The 21,910-nt window shown below is 36.8% G+C and overlaps 1 protein-coding gene across 9 annotated transcripts in view; it reads right to left on the bottom strand.

Moving 5' to 3' along the window:
* Nucleotides 1–21,910, bottom strand: part of TCERG1 (transcription elongation regulator 1) — a 60,022-nt gene that overhangs the window by 37,241 nt on the left and 871 nt on the right. For 3 of the 9 annotated variants that reach the window (XR_009531484.1, XM_060093584.1, XM_060093585.1), the window contains exons 2-9: nt 16,615–16,840; nt 14,063–14,215; nt 12,543–13,014; nt 12,113–12,232; nt 7,754–7,996; nt 3,465–3,527; nt 1,737–1,937; nt 895–1,007 (exon numbers count right to left, since the gene is read on the bottom strand). Coding sequence is in view for 8 of the 9 variants with exons in the window: in XM_060093584.1 (XP_059949567.1) it covers nt 895–1,007; nt 1,737–1,937; nt 3,465–3,527; nt 7,754–7,996; nt 12,113–12,232; nt 12,543–13,014; nt 14,063–14,215; nt 16,615–16,840 (1,591 nt within the window). In the remaining variant the exon portion in view is untranslated. The remainder of the gene's footprint in view (nt 1–894; nt 1,008–1,736; nt 1,938–3,464; nt 3,528–7,753; nt 7,997–12,112; nt 12,233–12,542; nt 13,015–14,062; nt 14,216–16,614; nt 16,841–21,910) is intronic. The other 6 variants (XM_060093586.1, XM_060093587.1, XM_060093588.1 and 3 more) reach the window with 3 other exon arrangements.

The following is a 21,910-nucleotide window of genomic DNA, read 5'->3' as shown; positions in this document are numbered from 1 at the left end:
AAAAAAAAAAAAAAAAAAAAAAGAGTAGAAATAAGGAGAAGGGTATAGAAGATTAGAGGAGACCTCTTCATTTAAGGTTGTTTCTTTTTTCTGCTAAATTCCTTACTGATAAGACAAGACTACCATTGGGTCCCTCACTGAATAAAAAAAAGCTTCCAAAAAGCAGAGCTCTTTTAGGGCTGTACAGAGATTATTCTATGCCACGAGAAGACAAATAAAATACAACGATCATTCCCCAATATGAAGTTGTACTTCTAATTATAACGTATGCCAGTCTGTAAGTCAGAAGGGGACATCAGCTCTGGTCCAAGGTCCTTTCTTTCTAAGGGGGTCTTGGTTTGGTATAAGAAGTAATTTAATGAAACTTTCAAAGGAAAAACTGAATTAGAAATTTCAAAGAACCCTAAAATTGCAGAGGTCAGATTTACAGCAATTATCTACAACTATAGCTAATGGGTTTCCCGGGTGGCACAGTGGTTAAGAATCTGCCTGCCACTGCAGGGGACTCGGGTTCGAGCCCTGGTCCAGGAAGATCTCACATGCTGCGGAGCAACTAAGCCTGTGCACAACTACTGAGCCTGTGCTCTAGAGCCCGCGAGCCACAACTACTGATCACGCATGCTGCAACTACTGAAGCCCATGCACCTAGGGCCCGTGCTCTGCAACAACAGAAGCCACCGCAATGAGAAGCCCGCGCACTGCAACGAAGAGTAAACCGCCGCTCGCCTCAACTAGAGAAAGCCTGTGCACAGCAATGAAGACCCAATGCAGCCAAAAATAAAATAAATTTATAAAAAATAAAAATAAAACTACAGCGAATGGATTTTCAGTTACAAGTAAACTGTACCCAACAATCAATTCTGGCTCCCGGGTAAACAGGTAATGGCTCTTTACCTCTTTTATCTCCTTTATTGGCTCTTCTTTAGGATCCTCCTCCTCCGTTTCCATTGGCAGAGGTTCTTCAGAAGGTTCTTTAATTGGCTCTTTAATCTTCTCCTCTAATTTTTCTATTAAAAATTGAGATAACATCACACAGTGGTTCTGATGTAACTTCTGATGAACTTTCAGAAACTAGGCAGTTAAGATATTCCATTTCTAGTTATTAACCACAAAACTAAAATGTACTTCCTTGTAATAGCATTGATTTTAATCTAATGTAATGTTCAACTTCAAATACCTTGCTATACCAATCAGGAAACTGTCAGTAGAAAAGAACTACTGATTTCAGAGGGACATAAAGTCTTTCAGGTCATTCATATATCATTTGTAGCAATCATTCATTTTGCTGAAAGGGATAACATACTAAAAAACAGAAACAGGGACTTGTGAAATAGAAAATTATGAGTCCTCTTCCTCCAAGACTCCAACAGCCTAAAGTTTTTCTTCAGAACACATACAATAAACACATTCCTTCCTGATCATTACTATCAATCTCAATAAGGATAACGATAATTATTCAGTAGAATAATTATGCAATTCCTGACAAGAGTAAAAATATATATATATATTAGCGTGTACATATAATTTAACTTCTCCAGATGGTAAAGTGATAGACAAGCATGTAAGTAGAAGAACTGGCTTTTTAAATAAATACATATTTATCAATTCAGAGGAAATAAATAATCCAACACTATGTAACTAGAAAATCCCTCAAACGTTTTAAAAAAGGAATTAACTCAGAATTTCAAATAGCATTTCTATTTATACTATGTCCCACCAAGTCATTAAAACTATACCTTTTTCCTTTAGCTCTTGGGGTTTTTCCCAGGTTGATTCTAATGTTCTATTATTATAATAATATGTCTTCCCATCTGCTGTTTTATATTCAGTCCACTCAGAAACTGCTGTTGCTCCAGCTAAGGTAGCAGGTGAAGCTGCAATAGCAACCTGGGGGTGTATCATGGGTACAATAGGAGGGGCCATTCCTGGCAATACACCTAGAAGAAGAAGAATTAAAAAATTAGATCCAAGTATCAAATTGTGATACAAAATAAAACTTTAAAATATGAGCTAAATGTTTCTACTAAACATTAATAATGAATGAGCCAGTTGAAACAAAAAAATCATATAAATTATGATTTAATTACCTAAGTCTATATCCCTGGTTTACTTCTAATGCCTAAATTCAATTAGATTCAGAAATTGAACCCAAGAAGTACCTTAAGAACAGTCAGAAATTTGGGTCACACCTATAAGTGAAATCTTAATAAAATATAACATAATAAATTATAAAAATAATGGTACATTCTCTACTTATTAATAGAAATATATTTTTATAAAGAATTTCCTGGGCTTCCCTGATGGCGCAGTGGTTAGGAATCCGCCTGCCAATGCAGGGGACACGGGTTCGATCCCTGGTCTGGGAGGATCCCACATGCCGCGGAGCAGCTGGGCCCATGTGCCGCAACTACTGAGCCCGCGTGCCACAACTGCTGAGGCCCGTGTGCCTGGAGCCCATGCTCTGCAAGGGGAGGGCCCGCCACGGTGAGAAGCCCGCGCACAGCAGCCAAAGAGGGGCCCCCGCTCGTGCAACTAGAGAAAGCCTGTGCACGGCAAAAAAGACCCAGTGCAGCCAAAAATAAATAAATAAAATGTATTAAAAAAAAAAAAAGAATTTCCTCAAATTCTAACGAAATTAAGGCAACAAGCACATTTACTAAGCATATTTCCTGAGGCAAAATTGTTTTCTTGTTCTAAGGTACCTAAAAAGGATATGAATAAAATTCTATTTTAAGGTAAATGACTGAAAAAATAAATAAGTAAAAATAAATGACTGAGTTTACTATCAAATCAACTTTAATATACTAACTGATTAAGTGAGATATCCCTATAAACTCTTTGACAGTTTATTCTTTTCTGGAAAGAGAGCAATGTTTCTTTCTTTTTTTTTTTTTTAAAGATAAGCCAAGATCTATATTTTTCACCAGGCAGCTAAACAAGCTGGTATTATAAATAATCAAAAACATGAATCAAAATTGAAAATAAACCCCTCAAATCCTATACTAGAATTTAAGTTTCAGGTAGTTAACTTCAGTAATTTTAAAATGCAAATTTATACTATACACACAAATATTCACACACATATACTCACTAGCATGCAAGCATAATCACATCACTTTACACATGGAAATGATTTTTTTATATTTAACTTAAAAACACACGTCAAAAAATAAACTTAAATGTTATGAATATGAGAATGAAGTTGTTTACACTTATTACAAAAATTAAGATAAAAGTGATTTGACCTTATTTGCTTTTGTGAACCAACGAAGCTAATACTACAGGCAATTGGGAAAATTAAGTGTTGGCCAAATATGACAACTGCATTTATACTGCTCATTAAAAAGAAAAATATAAAAAAATCCACTCACTTGGGCAAAATAAATAAATAAAAGGATAAACAACAACATTCACTACCATGCCAACTTACAGACAAAACAAACTAAGATGGTTTTAAAAATTACCGGTCTTGGTGGTAGCGACTGTCTTTACATACGGGCAGCTGACTATTTGCATCATTGCTACACCTGTAAAATGGATAAGCAAGCATACGTTGGAAAGCTGCCATTGTATGTCGGCTACCACTGGGATTCAGGGAAATAATTTACCACTACAATTTAGAATGTTATTTCCAATGAAAAAGACCAAGGATGGAGTAGAATTTCTTTTTGTTTGACATTTTGTGGGAAGTGGTGCCAAATCCAATGATAACTAATTCTAAATTATAGCATCAATTACCTTTTTATCAAACCAGCTGATAATATTTGAAGGAGTCTCAGGAGTTTAAATTCAACAAAGAAAAGCCCCTTCATTACGTATGCATAACATGTTTTCATGTGGGACATTTTCCCACAGGACATCAAACCCATGCTGCTTAAGACACCAGTGAAAGGCAGACGCAGCATGACACTAACAAGACACTTTCTCTGTGCTGCTGCTAAGTGGGAACTACATGCAAAAGCAGAGGTATGGAGCATAACCATGCAGAAGTAGAAAAAGAGTAAGATAGGATAAAGAGGGGTGGGAAGAAAAGGAAGAAAATAAAGTATGAGACAGATCCAAATATACCACTGCAAATAATACTTTAAATAAAAGGGCAAAGATGAAGAGGAGGGTAGCATTCAACTAATGACAAAATATCCATGTGTAGTGCCTGCTGTATGGAATGCCACGGGCTTGGAACACTGTGAGGGCAGGCTAACAAATTAAGAAGAAGACAGCCCCTCTAGTATCATTAATGACTACATGGGCTGATTATTTTAGAAACCTCAATCATTTAAGCCAGCTAAAGGAGTAGCACTTGTATTAAAGAATGGAAATTACGTACAGTTCTTAGAAGAATGAAGACTCATCATGATGCATTACAATGGTGATAAAAAGGGAATGAAAGGAAAAGCTGGAAAACTAAGACTGATTAATTGAGGAAAATCAAAATTAAGAGTGAATTTTTAAAAACTTTTAAAGGAAAAGGCTGAAGGCAAAGGGTTGGGAAGTTAAATTTTATTTTCTATTTGTTTTGGCTAAAAAAAAAACTAAACCTATTTTGGTACCGATAAAAATTAAAAGTAATAAATTCTTTTCCCCACTGAAGTACATAAAAATAAATTTTTCCTAATTCAGAGACAAAAATTAAATTAAACCCCTGCATTTGTAAATAACATATCTATGTTCACGCGCACACACACACAAAATACTGCCAGTTTTTGAAAAGTGCCTTAATTTCTTAATTACTATTTTAAATAAAAATATTAAAGCTAAACTTTCTATTAACAATGAAACTAAAACAAACGCACTGGATCAAAAAAGTATGCTGAGTAAAGTTTATGTATAGTTTTATTTTCCATATGGTTAAAGAAAGCAATGGAAAAATTCATTTGATTAAGGAAGTTACAGCATATATTAGGTTTAAATTAGTATAAATACTGCTATCTGCAGGATCACTGAGCCTACTAAGTCAGCACTAGAAATTCAATTCTTAGACTCTATGAACTTTACTCTCAAAGACTGTTCTCCAAAACTATCCTCTAATAAGTAATTTCAACTATACAACTTAAACAGAAGAAAGTCAAATACACTCATATTTAGGCCTAACTGCCATTGTTAAATATCAGTTGGGCCAACACAGAACTCTTGTATTTGACTATCAACATTATAGGCCATAATAAAAGGACATGTTTGTTTCTTCTCATGTTAAAAAGACCAACTTAAGGTTTTCTAAGGGTGACTATATGCATATCATGAAGACTCACAAAATAACCAAACATCTAAATTTTTAACCTTCTTTTAAAAAGGAGCATTTGTTCAATTTTCCTACAACTCTACCCTCAAATTATATTCTACCAGGAAATTAGAAAATTCCATTTAGTATTCTGGATAATCCTGATGTCAGTGACCATAAGCTTCTTAAAATTCCAAATAAGATTTTACAGACTAAGAAGTAGAAATCCTGTAATCCTAATCCAATTCACTATCCCCAACTCCACCTCTTACTCCTACATTTTACCTAACTCTTCCACTCCTTTTCTTCATCTTGACTATTCCTTCTTTAATCCTCCTCATTAGCACCATACATTGCTATTTCAAATAAAATATAAGGCTCCAAGATAAATTACATCCAAATTCCTCCTGTTTACCTTACTGTTGAATTGATATAAAAAAGGAAAAACAGAGAGAGATGGCATTATACACAAAACCAAAGATTTGGGGAGGAGAAAAACAAGTCTTCTTTTCCATTCTTTTTTTTTTACTAAAGTACCTTAGATGACTGAATTAAAAGGGGAAATGAGAAAATGAACGAATTCTAATATCTAAGATGCCTTACTATATAAAACAAATATTACTTTCTATAAAACATTAGTTCCCTCTCCAAAGAATCTCTGGTATCTTGCATAAAATTTTACAGATTATCTAACTCAGGTTCTCTTCCAACTGACCTACAAAATATCATTAGTGGCTGCCATTTATTAAATGCCTTTTACTGCCAAACTTCATAGGTACTATCTCATCTGGTAACACAAACGGTTACCAACCTGTTCTAAAATTTAACGGTGGGATGAGGACCAGAGAAGACCAAGACATCCGAAGACAGCTATAACTCAAGGGATTTTACTGTGACAAAATTCCACTTTCTACAGAAATAAATTTTGCTACTCTTTCACCCACTGGTCCTATTAAGAACCTCTAAAGCAAAACCAAAGTCCTTTTAGACAACAGCCTTTCCAATACCTCATGTATGTTATTATGCTACCTCTCAATCTTCTCTCTACAGAATTAACAATCTCAGCTCCTTACAATCACTCAGAATCCAGGATCTGGTCTTAATACTGTCCCTGACCCTAAAGCAGACCAAGATTGCAAGAGGTTATGACGAATGTCAAGCTTTTATCCATTCATCACTTAATTTTCTACAAAGAGTATATCCAAAGAGGAAAGTATCAGCTGCTTAATCTTAAATTTAATTTTGAAAAAGGTTAATCCCTAGTATTAGAAACAACATTTTTTATTTTCTTCTTATTTTCAAGTGATTTCAGTTTCTTAAACGTCACATATTGGTCATTTAATTATCTAACACTACATCGACAACATGTAAAAAGGTTTTCCAAAAAACCCACTAATTCTTAAATTTTTGGTTTCTTTCTTGCTAAGTGTAATATATGAAAGTGTTCTTTTCGAAGTAGTTACAAGGAAATAGCGTGATAATTAAAATGTGTGCAAATCTAAGAAACAGCTGTATCACAACCCTATTCTTACACAAAAACTAGTACAATAAAGCAGCAACCATAGTGAAAGGAGTGTGAAATTAGGAAACAAGAGGCCTAGGTTCTATTCATCTTTGCTACAAACTAGCCTTGTGAGTTTGACCTCTCTAAGGCGTCAACATTTTCAACTATAATTCTAGGAAAACAGACCATGGATTAAGGAGTAAATATGTTTGACAACAGCAAACACACTCAAATTACGATGTCAAACACAACCACTGTTTAATCCCTATGGGAAAAATTCTACTCCACAATCTTTTAATTCCTTCTCTAGTTGAAATGATTTCCCCTAAAAAAATAAAACACATGAACTCACCATAATTATTTAAATGTTAAAATGGTGCCTGTTATACTTCACAATTGTTACAAGGGAAACTTACGCTTTCTGTTTTAGATGAATTTTTTAAAGTTAAGTGACTCACATTTTCTTCTCAGGATAATGTAATTATTACGAGCATGATTTTTGGATCTGGAATGCCCAGACTCAAACCCCAACACCACCACTTATTAGCTATGTGACCACGGGCAAGTAACTTAACCTGTGTGTGTACCTACCTCATAAGATGGTTGTGAAAACTAAACGAATTGTTCCATGTAAAGTGCTTAGACCAATGCATGATACAGAAATCACTTAACTTGTGTTACCTATTGTGACCTGTGATTTCTTAACTTCATACACTCAATCCCTTTAAGTATTGCATTTAGAACATATTTACACAAAAAGATGATCATTTTTAATTCATTGGGGCCATTATCCAAAATGAGTGTAGCTTTAAATGTGGCTCTAATTTTAAGACATGTAAACAACAACAACAACAGAAAAGGACATTTACCAAAACTGAAGAGAAAAATACTGCAGTTAGCCATGAATCTTTCAAAAATGTTTCAAACAAGTGAGATTCAAGGCAAATTTCAAATGCAACAGACACATGAGAACAAACTAACTGACAATATGAAAACATAGCTGGAAAAACTATTATTATCTATTGGTTTACCTGGAAGTGGAATTGGCATGCCAGGAAGGGGAACACGAAATGGAGGTACCATTACTGGTGGAAAAGCAGGTATTGCTGCTGCTGGCTGAGGTACTGAATGAGGAACGGCAGGAGGTAACGCCTGGGGGTGTGGCTGAGGAACGGTTTGCACAGGTGTGGCTGTAGGAGCAGGAGTTGAAACACTAACTGTAGGCGTGGCAACTGAAACAGCAGAACTTGGGGTCTGATCTTGTGTTGTGGGTGCTGATAAAAGATAAAACAGAAATATGTATCACTCCTTCATAAACCATTTTACTATATTCATTCATCATTCACTCATTCAGTATGTAAGTATTTAGGGCCCATTCCATGCACCGCAAGGAATTTATAACAAGGTCTCTGTCTTCAAGAAGCTTGAAAATAGTTAAATGAAACATAAACAATAACTAAAACACAAAGTGAAATGGGATAAATGTATAGGAGTGTAACTCAAGACACAAAGACCATTTCTTATTGTGAGACAGTACAGAAAATTTTATACTGTGGTGATAGGCCTTGAAAGATTAGGATTTCAACACGGAAAATGACAAAGTGAAAGGAGAAAATAAGCAAGTGGTGAGAAAAGTGAGTAAAAGCAAAGAGTAGGGGACAACAAGGTATTGTTTAGAAAACAGAAGACAAGCAGTCAACTAGTAAAACACTAGGCATACCAACAGAACCAGTGAGTTACAGCTGGAAAGGCAGGCCAGAGGCATAAAGTGGGAGGCCTTGAACAGACGACTAAGGAGTCCGCACTTGACTGGGCAGGGAAAGGGAAGAACTTATGTAAACGCAGAGAAATGATCTAAAAGAATGAACACCAAAACGTATCTGTGTACACCTTTTACTTTTTACTACACATGCTTCATTAGAGTTTGATTTTTTTTATAAGAATGCATTCATGTGTTATTTATGTGACTTCATGAATGTAAAAGGTATGTGGGGGAGGTAGAATGAAGGTTTCTGTATGGAAGAGTAACAATCACTGTTCATTTGATGAATTAACCTGGCGGATGCATCGGAAGAAAAGGAAGAACAGAGGTGGGAAAATCAATTTCAACGTATCTGGAGTTGTCCAAGCAAGGAAGAACAGAGAGAAAAAGGTATGCAATAACTAATGACTGACTGGATATGAACAAATGGAGTCACAAACGACTTGGGTTTCTCTATAATTATTTCAAAATAAAAAGGTAAAAAAAAAAAGAAAAACCCTCAGGTTTCCAGTGTGAGAGACCAGCAAAATGTGAAATTCAGGATAATTTGGTTCTGTTAATACGTTATTTTTAAATATCAAAAATAAAACATTTCATCCCTAGTAATCACACTTTGTGACCCCAAAAATATATAAAATTCGTATTTCCTTTTTTTTTAGTTTCAGTTCTCAAATATTACAAAACATTTTTTGTTATTTATTCACAACCCATCTAGTTCCAAAACAAAATTCATTTTCATAATTCATTGGTAACTAATACTTCATCTTTATCTTGATATAAAGAAAAATGCCAAACTTTACCTATACTGGAATAAGAATGAATTTATCAAATTAAATAAAACAGTGCTTTCCCAATCTTTATGCCAATTTTATTCTAAGGGAAAGCACACTGTTTAACACAAACCACCCAATAATACAACTGAAAAAATTTCTCACTGTCTTTCCTTCAGCTCCTAACAATGAAAAACTCACTTAGGCCGGGAAGATGTCAGCAATTTCATACTTGTTAATGAGGGACTCACCTTGGCTAAATAGACAGCAGGGCCAAACAAGTATCTTCAGGGGCCCAGGAATGAATTGGTGGTCTAGCATAGACCTAGCCTTAGGGTACAGTATCATATTAATATAATTTTATAACAGTATGAAAAATACAAATTACATGCAACATTTGCCCAGTCCCATACATATACCATTTAGCATTTGTAATCTACTGCAATGGCTGAAAATATATCAAGTTATTCTTCCCAACTTCCCTGAGGAGGAGGATTTCATCAGCATTTTTCACAAACTTGCATAGGATAAAATGAGTTTATGCTCAACTGAGGTTAAAATATAAATTCCTTAATTTTTAGGTCAATTTACCCACAGGTTTATACTGCAGTTCATAGAATTACATTTTTTAAAAAAATCATGGTAATAGTATTTAGTAATATTTGCTAAAGTCACAATACAAAGTACTGAGTCAGGAAAATAAAATGAATTACAAAGGCATCAAATTTCAGGGGGAAAGGAACACCAAATGGAGATGGCAAAAAGTATTCACTCAACCTATTCCTCTTGCTGACACAGGATTTTCTGAATTTGATTAGTTGCCATGCGTCATGAGAGAAAAGGGACAAAGGCAACAAAAGAATTAACTGGGAGGCTGGGAGAATGGTAGCTAGGACTTTATAGTAGGTAAATTCCTACTAACTCCATTTGCTAAAATGACTAGTGTAACACTAGACTTCAAAATATACTACTAATCCAGCCTCAGATCTTAACTAAAAAAGACAAGTGACTATCTCTAACAGATGGAGAAATATTAAGACTGATAACACTTCTTGACACTGAATCAAGCGAAATAAAAACAGCTATCAGGAATACTCAGAAAGACAACATCAAAATTGATGTTTAAAGGCAGTAAAAAGAACAAGATTTTGCTATTCTGTTCTTAGAATAAAGGCCTCCCTATCACTGAAGGGTAGTACAAAAAATGAAAAACAGGAGGAATTCTGAATAGAATGGTCGGTTAATGGACAAGATACCTATGGGCCTACTGATAGACCACTCCGATATGGAAATGTAATACAAAGAGAACAGTTAAGTTTTTGGCTGCCCACCTCCCTTAAAACAAAGTACTACTATTTTTCCTTCCAAAGAGGCAGGGAATAAAACAGAAGCAACACAGAGCCTCCACATAGAACCACACCGCTTTTAATTAATCTCCTTCTCCCATCACCACCACAAGTACCCCATAAAAACTGACTGTTTTCTGCCTTGCCCCACAGGTTTTAGAAGCATGTGCCTATAAAAAGGCAAAGACCCTCAACCAACTAGCTAGTATCACTGTTAATCTGTATTTTCAGAATTCAACTTAGCTACAAGAGACATGTAAAGCATTATTTACATCTTCCTATTAAGTACATTTTCTCCCAAGCCCTCTAAAAAATATCAAATAGGGCCTTTAAAAAAACTGTCTCCATATCCCATGTACCTTACTTCTTCAGTTACTACGCACATCAATAAAATAAAATCAAATTTGAATTTAAATTTAGTAGGATGACTAAATTTCTCTCATGTACATATTTCTTACAAGGTAACATACACTAATAATTCCCTAGTCCCTGAAGCTACTGGGGGAGGGAAGAGACAGCTTTTTAAATTTTTTATTCTTACCCATTATCCAGGTAGCAAAATAATCTAAATTATAATCGCCTTGTAGGGATAATTATGTATCTTCATGCCAGTATCATAATAAATAATCAAATCAATAAAATTATGTAAATATTTGGGGGCTCAATCTCAGCCTGTAGAAAAAGTAGCAGCATACTTATATCAAAAAAAAAAGAACAAAATAAAACCCAGAACTAGTAGCATAAATATTAATAACAATCTTTCAAGCAAATTAATATTCTTCTCTCGGGCTTCCCTGGTGGCGCAGTGGTTGAGAGTCCGCCTGTCGATGCAGGGGACATGGGTGTGTGCCCCGGTCTGGGAATATCCCACATGCCGCGGAGCGGCTGGGCCCGTGAACCATGGCCGCTGAGCCTTCGCGCCTGGAGCCTGTGCTCCGCAACGGGAGAGGCCACAGCAGTGAGAGGCCCACGTACCGCAAAATTTAAAAAATATATATATATATTCTTCTCTCCTCATCCCTGAAATTAATTGTCTCTCATCTTTATAAAAAAGATGTAAACTTTGGGCCTCTGTGTCTTCATACCTGAAAATTCTCTTACCTTTCGAACTGCTCCTAACACAACTCCACATTTCATCTGCCTGCATCCCATTCTGGGACCCATCTACCTCTAAACAAGATTACTGAAAAGTTCCTAAGTTTCCCTGATTTCAACACTACCCAAAAAACGAGTGCCATAAAATTCTTCCAGAATACTGCATTCATACAGACTGTCTAGTGCCTGCCTGCCTCACCCATTTGCCTGGTTCTTAAAACTCTTCATAACCTGGTCTCTTATTTAATATATTAACCAATATAAATCCTCCCACCTAACAATTCATAAACTATATTTATCCTCATTTCCTGACCTACGTTTCCCACTACCTGAAACACCTCTCCGAAACTTTGAACCTATTCAAATCCTATCACACATCCTTTATGATAAACCTCAATACCCATGTAGTCCACTCACTTGTCTCTCCGTTTTCTTGAATTCTTATATCTTCTATTTTCGCTGCATAACTTTGCACGCTATTCTCTAATTGTTTCACATGCATTATTCTTGCCTCCTCAATTAGAAAAACTGGAAACTCTGCAAGATAGGGGCAGGGGCCAAAACTTACACTTATTCTGCAAACCCCACATCACCCAGCATTACTGTTGGACAAGTTGAATAGCTAACTCTACACTTCCCCAGTTTAGCTTCATGAATTTCAACTGGGCAAATAATTTCTTCTACTAATGTAAATTTCTGTTCTTTTTAGCCAAAAGTCTTAATGTTAAAAATGTATTTTAAATAACATCAAGGATAATACCTAAAACACTAGGATCATTTTGGAATGCGTTCCCTCTTGTCCATTTCTCTAGCCCCTAAATAAAAACACATGCTGACTAGTACTCACTTGATACTGTCTGCGAAACTGAAGAGGCAGTTGTTGTGGTAGAAGTGGTAGAGGATGGGGTTGATGATGACGTTGAAGTGGATACCGCAGATGCTGGGCTACTGGTCGTAGGGGTGGAAGCTCCCACTGCTTGTGCTTGCACTTGTGCCTGCACCTGGGCCTGGGCCTGGGCTTGGGCCTGGGCCTGGGCCTGGGCCTGGGCCTGAGCCTGGGCCTGGGCCTGGGCCTGGGCCTGGGCCTGGGCCTGAGCCTGAGCCTGCGCCTGCGCCTGTGCCTGTGCCTGTGCTTGTGCCTGGGCCTGCGCTTGAGCTTGAGCTTGAGCTTGAGCTTGTGCCTGTGCCTGCGCCTGGGCTTGGGCCTGAACCTGGGCCTGGGCTGCAAGCATAGGTGTCAGTTCTGACTGCTGAATAACCTTAACTCCATCTGGCTTGGTCCATGCAGATTCACGTGTCCGAGCATTGTAATAATAAACCTGCAGAGAAAGCGAAATCATCAGTATCAACGAATCTGTCAACTATCATTTATAAACAATAATACAACTATATTTTATCTTAAACAGTATTAAAAAAAACCTTACAAAACAGAAAGTACATCAAAATTAGCTGTTTGTATATGATGAGACTAAAGGCACTTTTTCACTCCTTTTTTCTTTCCCCCCAGTTTCCTATAATGAGCACACTATATTTTTAACACACACCAAAAAAGGAGAACCAAGGTTGTATTTTGTGCAGAAAGTTAACACAGCGGGCCTGAGACTGCTATCCTTAGAAAGCCCTGCCCACAATGTTGGTCCTTGGCTGGCATCTGGAAACTTAGATTTCAGGAGGGTTCCCATCATTCCCTAACTGATAAGAATGGCTCATCATGTTTAAACTGTTAATGCAAACAATGCAGTTTATGCTGAATGCATGCCTTCCTTCTGGGAGTCTGGAATGTGGTATGTGCTGGGCAGATGGTGCCAGATATGGGACCAGTCCCCAATGAAAACCCTTGACTCCTCAGCTCAGGAGAGCTTTCCCAGCAGACAACACTTCACCCGTGTGTTCACAATGCCATGTCGCAGGAATTAAACACATTCTATATGATTCCACTGAAAGGACCCCGGAAGGCTTGTGCTTGGTTGCTCCAGACTGCAGCCCATGCACCTCTTTCTCTTTGCTGGTTTTGCGTTTTATCTTTTCTCTGTAATTAGTCTTAGCTGCAAATACAACTACATGCTGAGTCCTGTGAGTTCTCCTAGCAAACACTAAACCTGAGGGCTGTTTTGGGGACCCAAGGCACATATTTAAAATACAGGCTTCCAGCATCATAGGCAAACCTATGTAAGTGCTCCAGGCCACCTTATGTCTGTGCATAAGTCCTATCCAGTGAGCCTTTCCAGGAGTTCTGCCCCACCCTGGCTTACCCAAGGCTCATTCCTAATTGGCAAAGATACAGTCACTGATCTCAATTTGCCAGAACTCCTGTTTTACTCTTCTGTTACTAAGAAGCTAACAACCTAAATACATTTTATAATTTACCTTCCCATCTGGAGTTTTATTTTCAACCCATATCTCCTCAGTAGGAGGCAGTGCTGGAGTACCAGGAGCAGTCACAGGAGGCATTCCTGGTGGAAACATCATACCCGGTGGAGGAGGCATGGTTCCCATGGGTGGAGGCATGAAAGGTGGTCTCTGTTAATTCACAAGAAGTAATGTCACTTGTGTTTATCTTTTTTCCTTCAAATTATTACTAAATTCTACCCAAAAGTAAAGCACTGTAAGAGAAACTAGTTTTATAGTCAATTCAGATACATTTATCTAGGTTGTGTAAGAGAAGTTTCTCTGTAATAAAAATGATTACTAAATAGACTAGAAAGAAGTACATCAAAATACTAACAATAGGGCTTCCTGGTGGCGCAGTGGTTGAGAGTACACCTGCTGATGCAGGAGACGCGGGTTTGGGCCCTGGTCCGGGAAGATCCCACATGCCGCTGAGTGGTTGGGCCCGTGAGCCATGGCCGCTGAGCCTGCGCTCCGCAACGGAGAGGCCCGCGTACCGCAAAAAAAAAAAAAAAAAAAAAAAATACTAACAATAGTCATCTCTGGGTTATAGCATTATGGGTGAGTTTTGCTTTGTTCTTTATACCCTAACTGCCTATTTCATACATTGGGCACTAGATTACTTCCAAAAGAAAAAAACTGATTCTTATTTACAAATAACATAGCAATAACTAAAAAGGAAAAACCAGATATACCTAACCCTTTGTTCTCTTTACCTACAAAAAAAAAAGAATATTAGCTAGGAAAATATTCATCATTTCCTATTTTTCAAATAATAATAATGTAGCTCACCGAAGATGTTAACATCAGTAAGTTTAAAAGATACAATAAAAAAATTATCCCTTTACTTTTCAGGAAAATGAGAATCTAAATGGTATATATTATAGTTAAAAAAAAAAAACAACTTCTGGAACCATTCATTACTGATTCAACACTATCTCTGATAATTCCTTCAACGACTGTTGATCCAAGCCAAGATCCTGAACCAAACAATTTAACTGTAACTGCTATATCTTACTCACTAAAGCAGAAAAGGTCTGCCATTTTGAAAACAGATTTTGAACAGGGATTAAAAGATTTCCTCTATAATCTAGAAGTAACATTAGAATTCAATTATCCAAAGCATCTTAATCTGGATAATGGAATTGACATTATGCTAATAATGTGCAACTGTATTTCACTTTCCTAAAAATGTTTTTTTTTCCATACTCCAGTCTTTCTGGATTCAGCTCACTGTCTTTCAAGAATCAGCACACTGGCCCATGTTCTATAAAGTATCCACCCCAAATATATCTCATGCACCAGGAGCTGGAATCACTTTGATTTACTGCAAAACCATACAATCATCCATCAAGACCAAGAAAAGCATCACAACATTAGAAAGTATCCCATTATAACATCTGATATACTTCCATTAGAGGGTTACATTAATCCATTACATTTTATAATATTCTGCAAGGACTTTAACTACTAAAGGCACAAAGCAGAATAAATTCACATGTAACAAGTTATACCAGTCAGTAGGTCAAAAAGTTACTTCCTATTCTAATCCTGAAGAAAACATAAAACCATTTAACAATTTGTTTAAGGGGGGGGAAGGGGGGGCTGCTCATTACTAGTAAGGCAACAAAATTACTAAGCAAAGTATTAAAACCTGGTGTTTCTTCCATAAATATAACCCTATTGAAACAGAGTTCACATCACTTAAACAGTAGCTCATTATCTCTTGTCTATTTTTAGTAAGTTCATTCTTGATTATCCAAGCTAACAGAAGGGAGATACTACTGTATTTATTTCGTTTCAGAATGGTACAGGCTGAATAAACTAAGAAAACATAGAAACATATTCAGTCAAGAAGAATATAATCTCAAAAGTAGATATTTTTGAGAGTTGATACCTTCATAACCTCATTTCAGACAATAACTGGGTCTATTTACACTAAAGAGGGATATATGCCTCAGGTTAAAACACCAGAAAAGTTTTTATTTAAAGAAATCCCACAACAATTCTATTTCTAAAATTGTAAGATAACCGTATTTTTTTTCTGGGGAAGGAAAAAAATCCAAATATTGTGCTTACAAAATGTGTTCGTTGTCACCTTCTAGATTCTATGCTAGGCATCATTTCTGGGGAGAAGTGCTCAGGAATATACATACATATATATTTAAATTTACTTGCAATATGTATCACTGAAAACAAATTTCCCCTACTCTATACATAAGATTTCAAACTTCATTTCCCATAAAGAAGATGGATTACTAAAGACAATTCTCAGAGACGAAGGCAGGTTAGAACTACCCTATTCAATCCTAACTTAACACATACATTTTTCTATCACCATATACATTTCCAATCTGAATTTCCATACTAATTATTGTTACCAGTGCTTTTAGAGCAACACATTAATATAAGGATGTTCTCTTTAGTTCCCATTTTCCTATAAAACCAAGAACACAGGTTTTAAAGGCAAAACTCATACATAATATTGACACTAATGCCAACAAAGAAACAGCTACCTCTATATTCTTTACCTGGAGGTGTGGAGGGCCCATAGGTGGAGGAATCCCTCCTGGAGGAGGCATTGGTGGCATATTAGGATCAAAAGGAGGACGTCCAAATGGGGGCCGAGGTGGTGGAGGAGGGCCTCGCATCATACCAAAAGGTGGAGGAGGTCGCATGAGAGGTGGTGGGCCTCGCATCACTGCATTTGGTGGGGGAGCTGGGCCTCGGAACCTCAAGGCCTGCTGTTGAGCCATCCTGTGTGGCAAAGCCATGAATAAATTTTTCTTTCTCAACGTAACAAAAATGTAGCTAGTAATCTCTAATTACATCAAATTTTAAAAGCCCTTAAGCAAGTAGAGTTGGAAAGTCATACTGCACCACTGCAATAGAGTGCATCAGTAAGAATGATCAATGCACACCAAATCTAGGAGGAAATTTAGATGAGGGAGGTTATTTGGATGGTCTTAAAAGTATCTTCCCACATGTTTCTTACAGTTGCAAAGAAGCATGAACAAAACACCTATGCAATAGAGAAACTGACCTAATGTGACTGAGAGGGACACAACATCACCTATTCCAGGCAAGAACGCATAACCTCAATCAAATAAGGAGCTATTCGACAAACACAGAATGAAGAATGTTCTACTGGAAAGGGGGCAGCAGGGAGTATATTCTTCAGAAATGTTGATGTTATACAAAAAAGACAAAGGAAGGCTGTGGAAATGTTCTAGATTAAAGAGGCCAAAGAGACATGACAACACAATACCAACTCTAGACAGGATCCTAAACTAGAGAGAAGAAATGCTATAAAGGACATACTGGATTAACAGACAACACTGGAATAGGGACAACAGATTAAAGTATTTTATCAACGCAAATTTACATTGATACCTGTGCTATAGTTAAGTAAGAGAAGATCTCTATCCTTAGAAAATACTAGGGGTAAAGGTGTGTGTGTGTGTGTGTGTGTGTGTGTGTGTGTGTGTGTGTGTGTGTGTGTGTGTGTGTGTGTGTGTGTGTGTGTGTGTGTGTGTGTGTGTGTGTGTGTGTGTGTGTGTGTGTGTGTGTGTGTGTGTCTCTCTCTTACCCTCAAATGGCTCAGAGAAACAAAAAGCATGTATGTGACAAGTAATAAAGCAGAACAGGTAAAATATTAACACTAAGCGTACTATTTTTGTTTTTGCAACTTTTTGGAAGTTTGAAATTACTTCCAAATACAAGGTTTTTATAGCAGGGGAGGGTAGCAGGTTAAGAGATCATTAGTATTCTCTAACTAAAGGGAAAGCCCTCTGTACACTGCACCCCACCCCACCCTTCAATCTCTAGCTAAACACCCTATTTTCTCCATGGCATTCAAGCAGATAAACAATATCACATAAGATGGCATTATCTATCTCCTCTCATAAGTGCTTTTTAAAAAAAATTATTAACTCTAACAAGTGCTTACTATGTGCCAGGCAGTAATCATAAACTCTTTTTAAGCTATTTAATCATCACAGCAACCCTGAGGTAGATTTTATCAACCTCATTTTACAGATTAAGGTGCACAAAAGTAAAATAACTTGCCCAAGGCCACACAGCTGTTTCAGTGGTAAGGCCAGAATTCAAACACAGGTGAATGGCTCTTAAACGCTATACCATGCTTTCTATCTAAGCCCCTTTTGAGCAAGAATTGTCTGTCCTGTTCACCTTTATATCCCCAGCACATAGTTATGCCTGCCCATAGTAAGCTCAATAAGTATTTGCTGAATGTACCATTGAACACCTAGGTCTAATACTGTATCTTACAAATAGGGTATATAGAATCTTAAAAAAAATATTTACTATAATTTGCCAGTCAATTTACTGAGCACCTATCACAGTCTTCCCAGTAGCTACGATAAATCTCTCCATTATACATGAAATTTACATTTCAGTGCTCAAGAGAAGATTAACAATTATATTCCTCAAGTACATTTGATGGTAATCATTCTTATACTCTCTCCTCACCAGGGTCTTCCAACTTTCCTACATTTTTCAATCCTGTGCTTAAGACTACTCCCCTTTCAACGTTCTCTAAATTTTCCACATCGTAATTCAATTCTGACACAAGAAATCCTAATAAAGAACCAATTTGCCTTCTAGGAGAGCACTAGGATTGTAAACACATCCACAACTACTATACCAAATATATTTCACCAAACCTGCAAATGATCCTACACTCAACGTTAGAAAGTATGAGTTTAAAAGTGATTGCAAAAAGAATAATCAGTCTTTTTCAAATTATATGCACTCCCAAAAGACAGATGGTCACTGTTATTGAAGCAATGTCTTAACCTTTAGGGCAGGAAAAAACTTAACCACCAAGAAAAGATATTCCATTTCAGCCTTCAGTTAACAATGTATCTTAATCTTAGATTTCCTGAATCTGCCTCGTTCTTTTAAAAAAATCTACACTATTTCTCTCTTTAGAATTTCACACTTCCTAGTTATAACTTGAAGTTAAGCATTTTAGGTTCTAAAACCATGAAGAGTCAAATCAGGGCTCTGCCTTTTGTTGTCAGGCTGCTCACATGTTTTCTGAGCCTGAATATACTCACATGTAAATGAGCGGGGTGGGGGGGGAATAGAAATAAAACCTCTCTCTGTTCAATGAAACATTTAGGATAGTACCTGGTACACAGTAAACTATTTTAACTATCATTACTTTCATTCCCCACAAAGCCTAGCATAGTGCTCTACCTGAAAAGCCCTTGGTGGCCAATTTGACTAGATGGCTTTCAAAGCCTGCCATGAAAATGGTGGCAAAGTTCACATAATTTCCTCTATCGACAGCCTCAAGTTGCCATTTTCTGATGTCAGATATGTATAGCACATGTGCTGAGCTCTTTATATACACTGCTTCATCACAACCACCTCACCAGACCTGCACTGAGGATTAAATGAGCTAATACAGAACTTGGAACAGCACCCAGCACGTTAAGTATTAGCTATTATTGCTGTTGCTGTAACATCAGTATAGTAAGAGTATTAGTAAAATACTAATAATTTAGTAAAATACTAAAATTACTGTTAAACGGTATTAATATTAGTAGTGTTAACTATTACTATAATTATTATTAGCAGGCTCTATATAACCTGGCCCTTGCTGACCTCTCTACAGACTCTAGTCTTTCTGATCAACTACTTGATTACCCTGAAGCCTCTGCAGTTGTTCCCTCTGCCTGGCATGCTTTTCCCCAGATCTTTATATAACTGACTCATTCTTCAGTCTCAGCTCAAAGTTCACCTTAAACTCCTTTCTCACCCTAGTCTCTCCCAGCCCCTCTATTTCATTGCCCAATTTGAGTTTACAATTATGATAAATGCTATGAAAAAAATCTCACTTATTTGTTTACTTTTGTATTATCTCTACCCACTAGTACATAGTTTCTCCTTATTATAGTGATGCATCCCAGTGTCCAGGATGGTAGTGTTCAATTATTGTTTTAATAATGATAGTGAACCCTGGGTACTTCCTATATACCTGGTACGGTTATAGGGACATTATTTGTACTAGGTCTTTCAATCCTAACAACAACCCAATGAGATAAGTTTGGCACCATTTTTACAGAGGAAACTATGGCACAGAAAAAGAACTTGTTTATGGTAGTCAGTGGTAACACCAACATATTCTTATTCCCCTTATACAGCTAAGGAAATTTAGACTGCAAGTCCCTTATCATAAGTCATAAAGCATTAATAAGTAAATAAAGGCCTTGGGTAAAGGATCTACACAAATATAACTCTAAATCTTAATGGCCCTCAACCATAAAGGAACAGAAAGGCATTTGGAACTCCAAATAAATTCTGTCTATTGTAGGTTATTTGCATTCCTACCACTTTCAATCTTTAGGAAAACAGAAGCCTACTTGCATGAACAGAAACACAAAAAAATTTTTTTACAAGAACAAATGTGTCTCCCTAGAAGTACTAAATCCACATATGCAATCTTCCCAATGGTAAAGACAAGTCTGCAAATACTTTAATATAACAGGAAGAGCAAAAATTTTTTAAATGCTGATATATGGCAAGCAAATTAAAAGGAAGACTAAGTGAGGAGACCTAGGTTTTAATCCAGACCCTGCCAATACCTCGGTGACCCTGTGTAAGTCTCTTCACACTTGCAGGCTGATTTCCTCATTTGATGTGGTTAGTTTGGCATTTAGATCAATCTTAATTAGCATGGAAGGTCCCTGAGGAAAAAGGTTTTTAGTCTGGTTCAAGACTCTACTGCCAGCACCTAGGTCAGTGACTCTCACACTGCACACACTTAATAAATGTGGGTCCACTAAACGGACCATCTCTAAATCTCCTCTATTCATTTATTTACAATATATATACACTGAACACCTTATTCTTCAGGCACTATGGTAGTGACACACCATGACATGCATTCAGAATACAAATACAAAAATTAAGCCCCAATTTCTGCCATCAGAGCCCACAAAAACAACTAATTTCTCTTAAACCATGACAAATGTTAAAATAAAAGTCTACAATATGCTCTGGAAGGAACTTCCAACCCAACAGGCTAAGGTATAAAACATTTCCAACAGAACACCTAATTTAAAGCCCTATTCAAATCAGTTTTGCAACAATGTCTAGACTACTATTAAAGTCTAAAAGGCTACTCGCTGTAACACTGAAGAAAAATACTCTCTAAAATGCAAAGTAATGTTCCCAAATAAACCTGTAAGACTAGTAACCTTCTCTTAAGGTCAGAATCAGGAATGAACCTTTCATCACTAAAACTGAACGACCCTGGCAATGCACTTTGATCACTCATTACTGAAGTGTACACGTGGGGTTTAAAGGATTTGAGATACATCCCTGAAATAAGACTTTATTCCTGCCAAAGTAAGAATTTTTGTGACCATTCAGAATCTAAAAGACATGACTTTTTCTTTTTCCCTGAAAACTTGAGTAACAATACCCGTTTTCCTTATACAATTTCATCTGGTGCTCTAGACAATTCTAGAGTCCTCATAACTTATTCTGCGCTTTTTCATTCTCAAAGACTGACAGTGGCACAATTCAGAATGGGAGCTGAACATCTGACATGACATTTTTCCCACCCAGAAACATTAAAAAAAAAAAGAAAAGTATCAAATACACGTAAAGCTCAGTACCTCGTTTTCCTTAAAAACCACTGACTAAAGAGTTTTCTCTCCAAGACACTTAATTACAAATTCCAGAGACAGGGAAAAACCAGGGCAAGGAAGGTCACTGCCATCCTTAGGGCGATGGCGTGAGCAGACAAACAGAAGGGAGAGGAATGGAAGAATGCACCGAGCCTGGCTGCCT

The sequence above is a fragment of the Mesoplodon densirostris genome, chromosome 3 (assembly GCF_025265405.1).
Source record: "Mesoplodon densirostris isolate mMesDen1 chromosome 3, mMesDen1 primary haplotype, whole genome shotgun sequence".
Taxonomy (NCBI): domain Eukaryota; kingdom Metazoa; phylum Chordata; class Mammalia; order Artiodactyla; family Ziphiidae; genus Mesoplodon; species Mesoplodon densirostris.
Note: the sequence above shows the minus strand (reverse complement) of the source record. Positions and strands in the feature narration are given on the sequence as shown.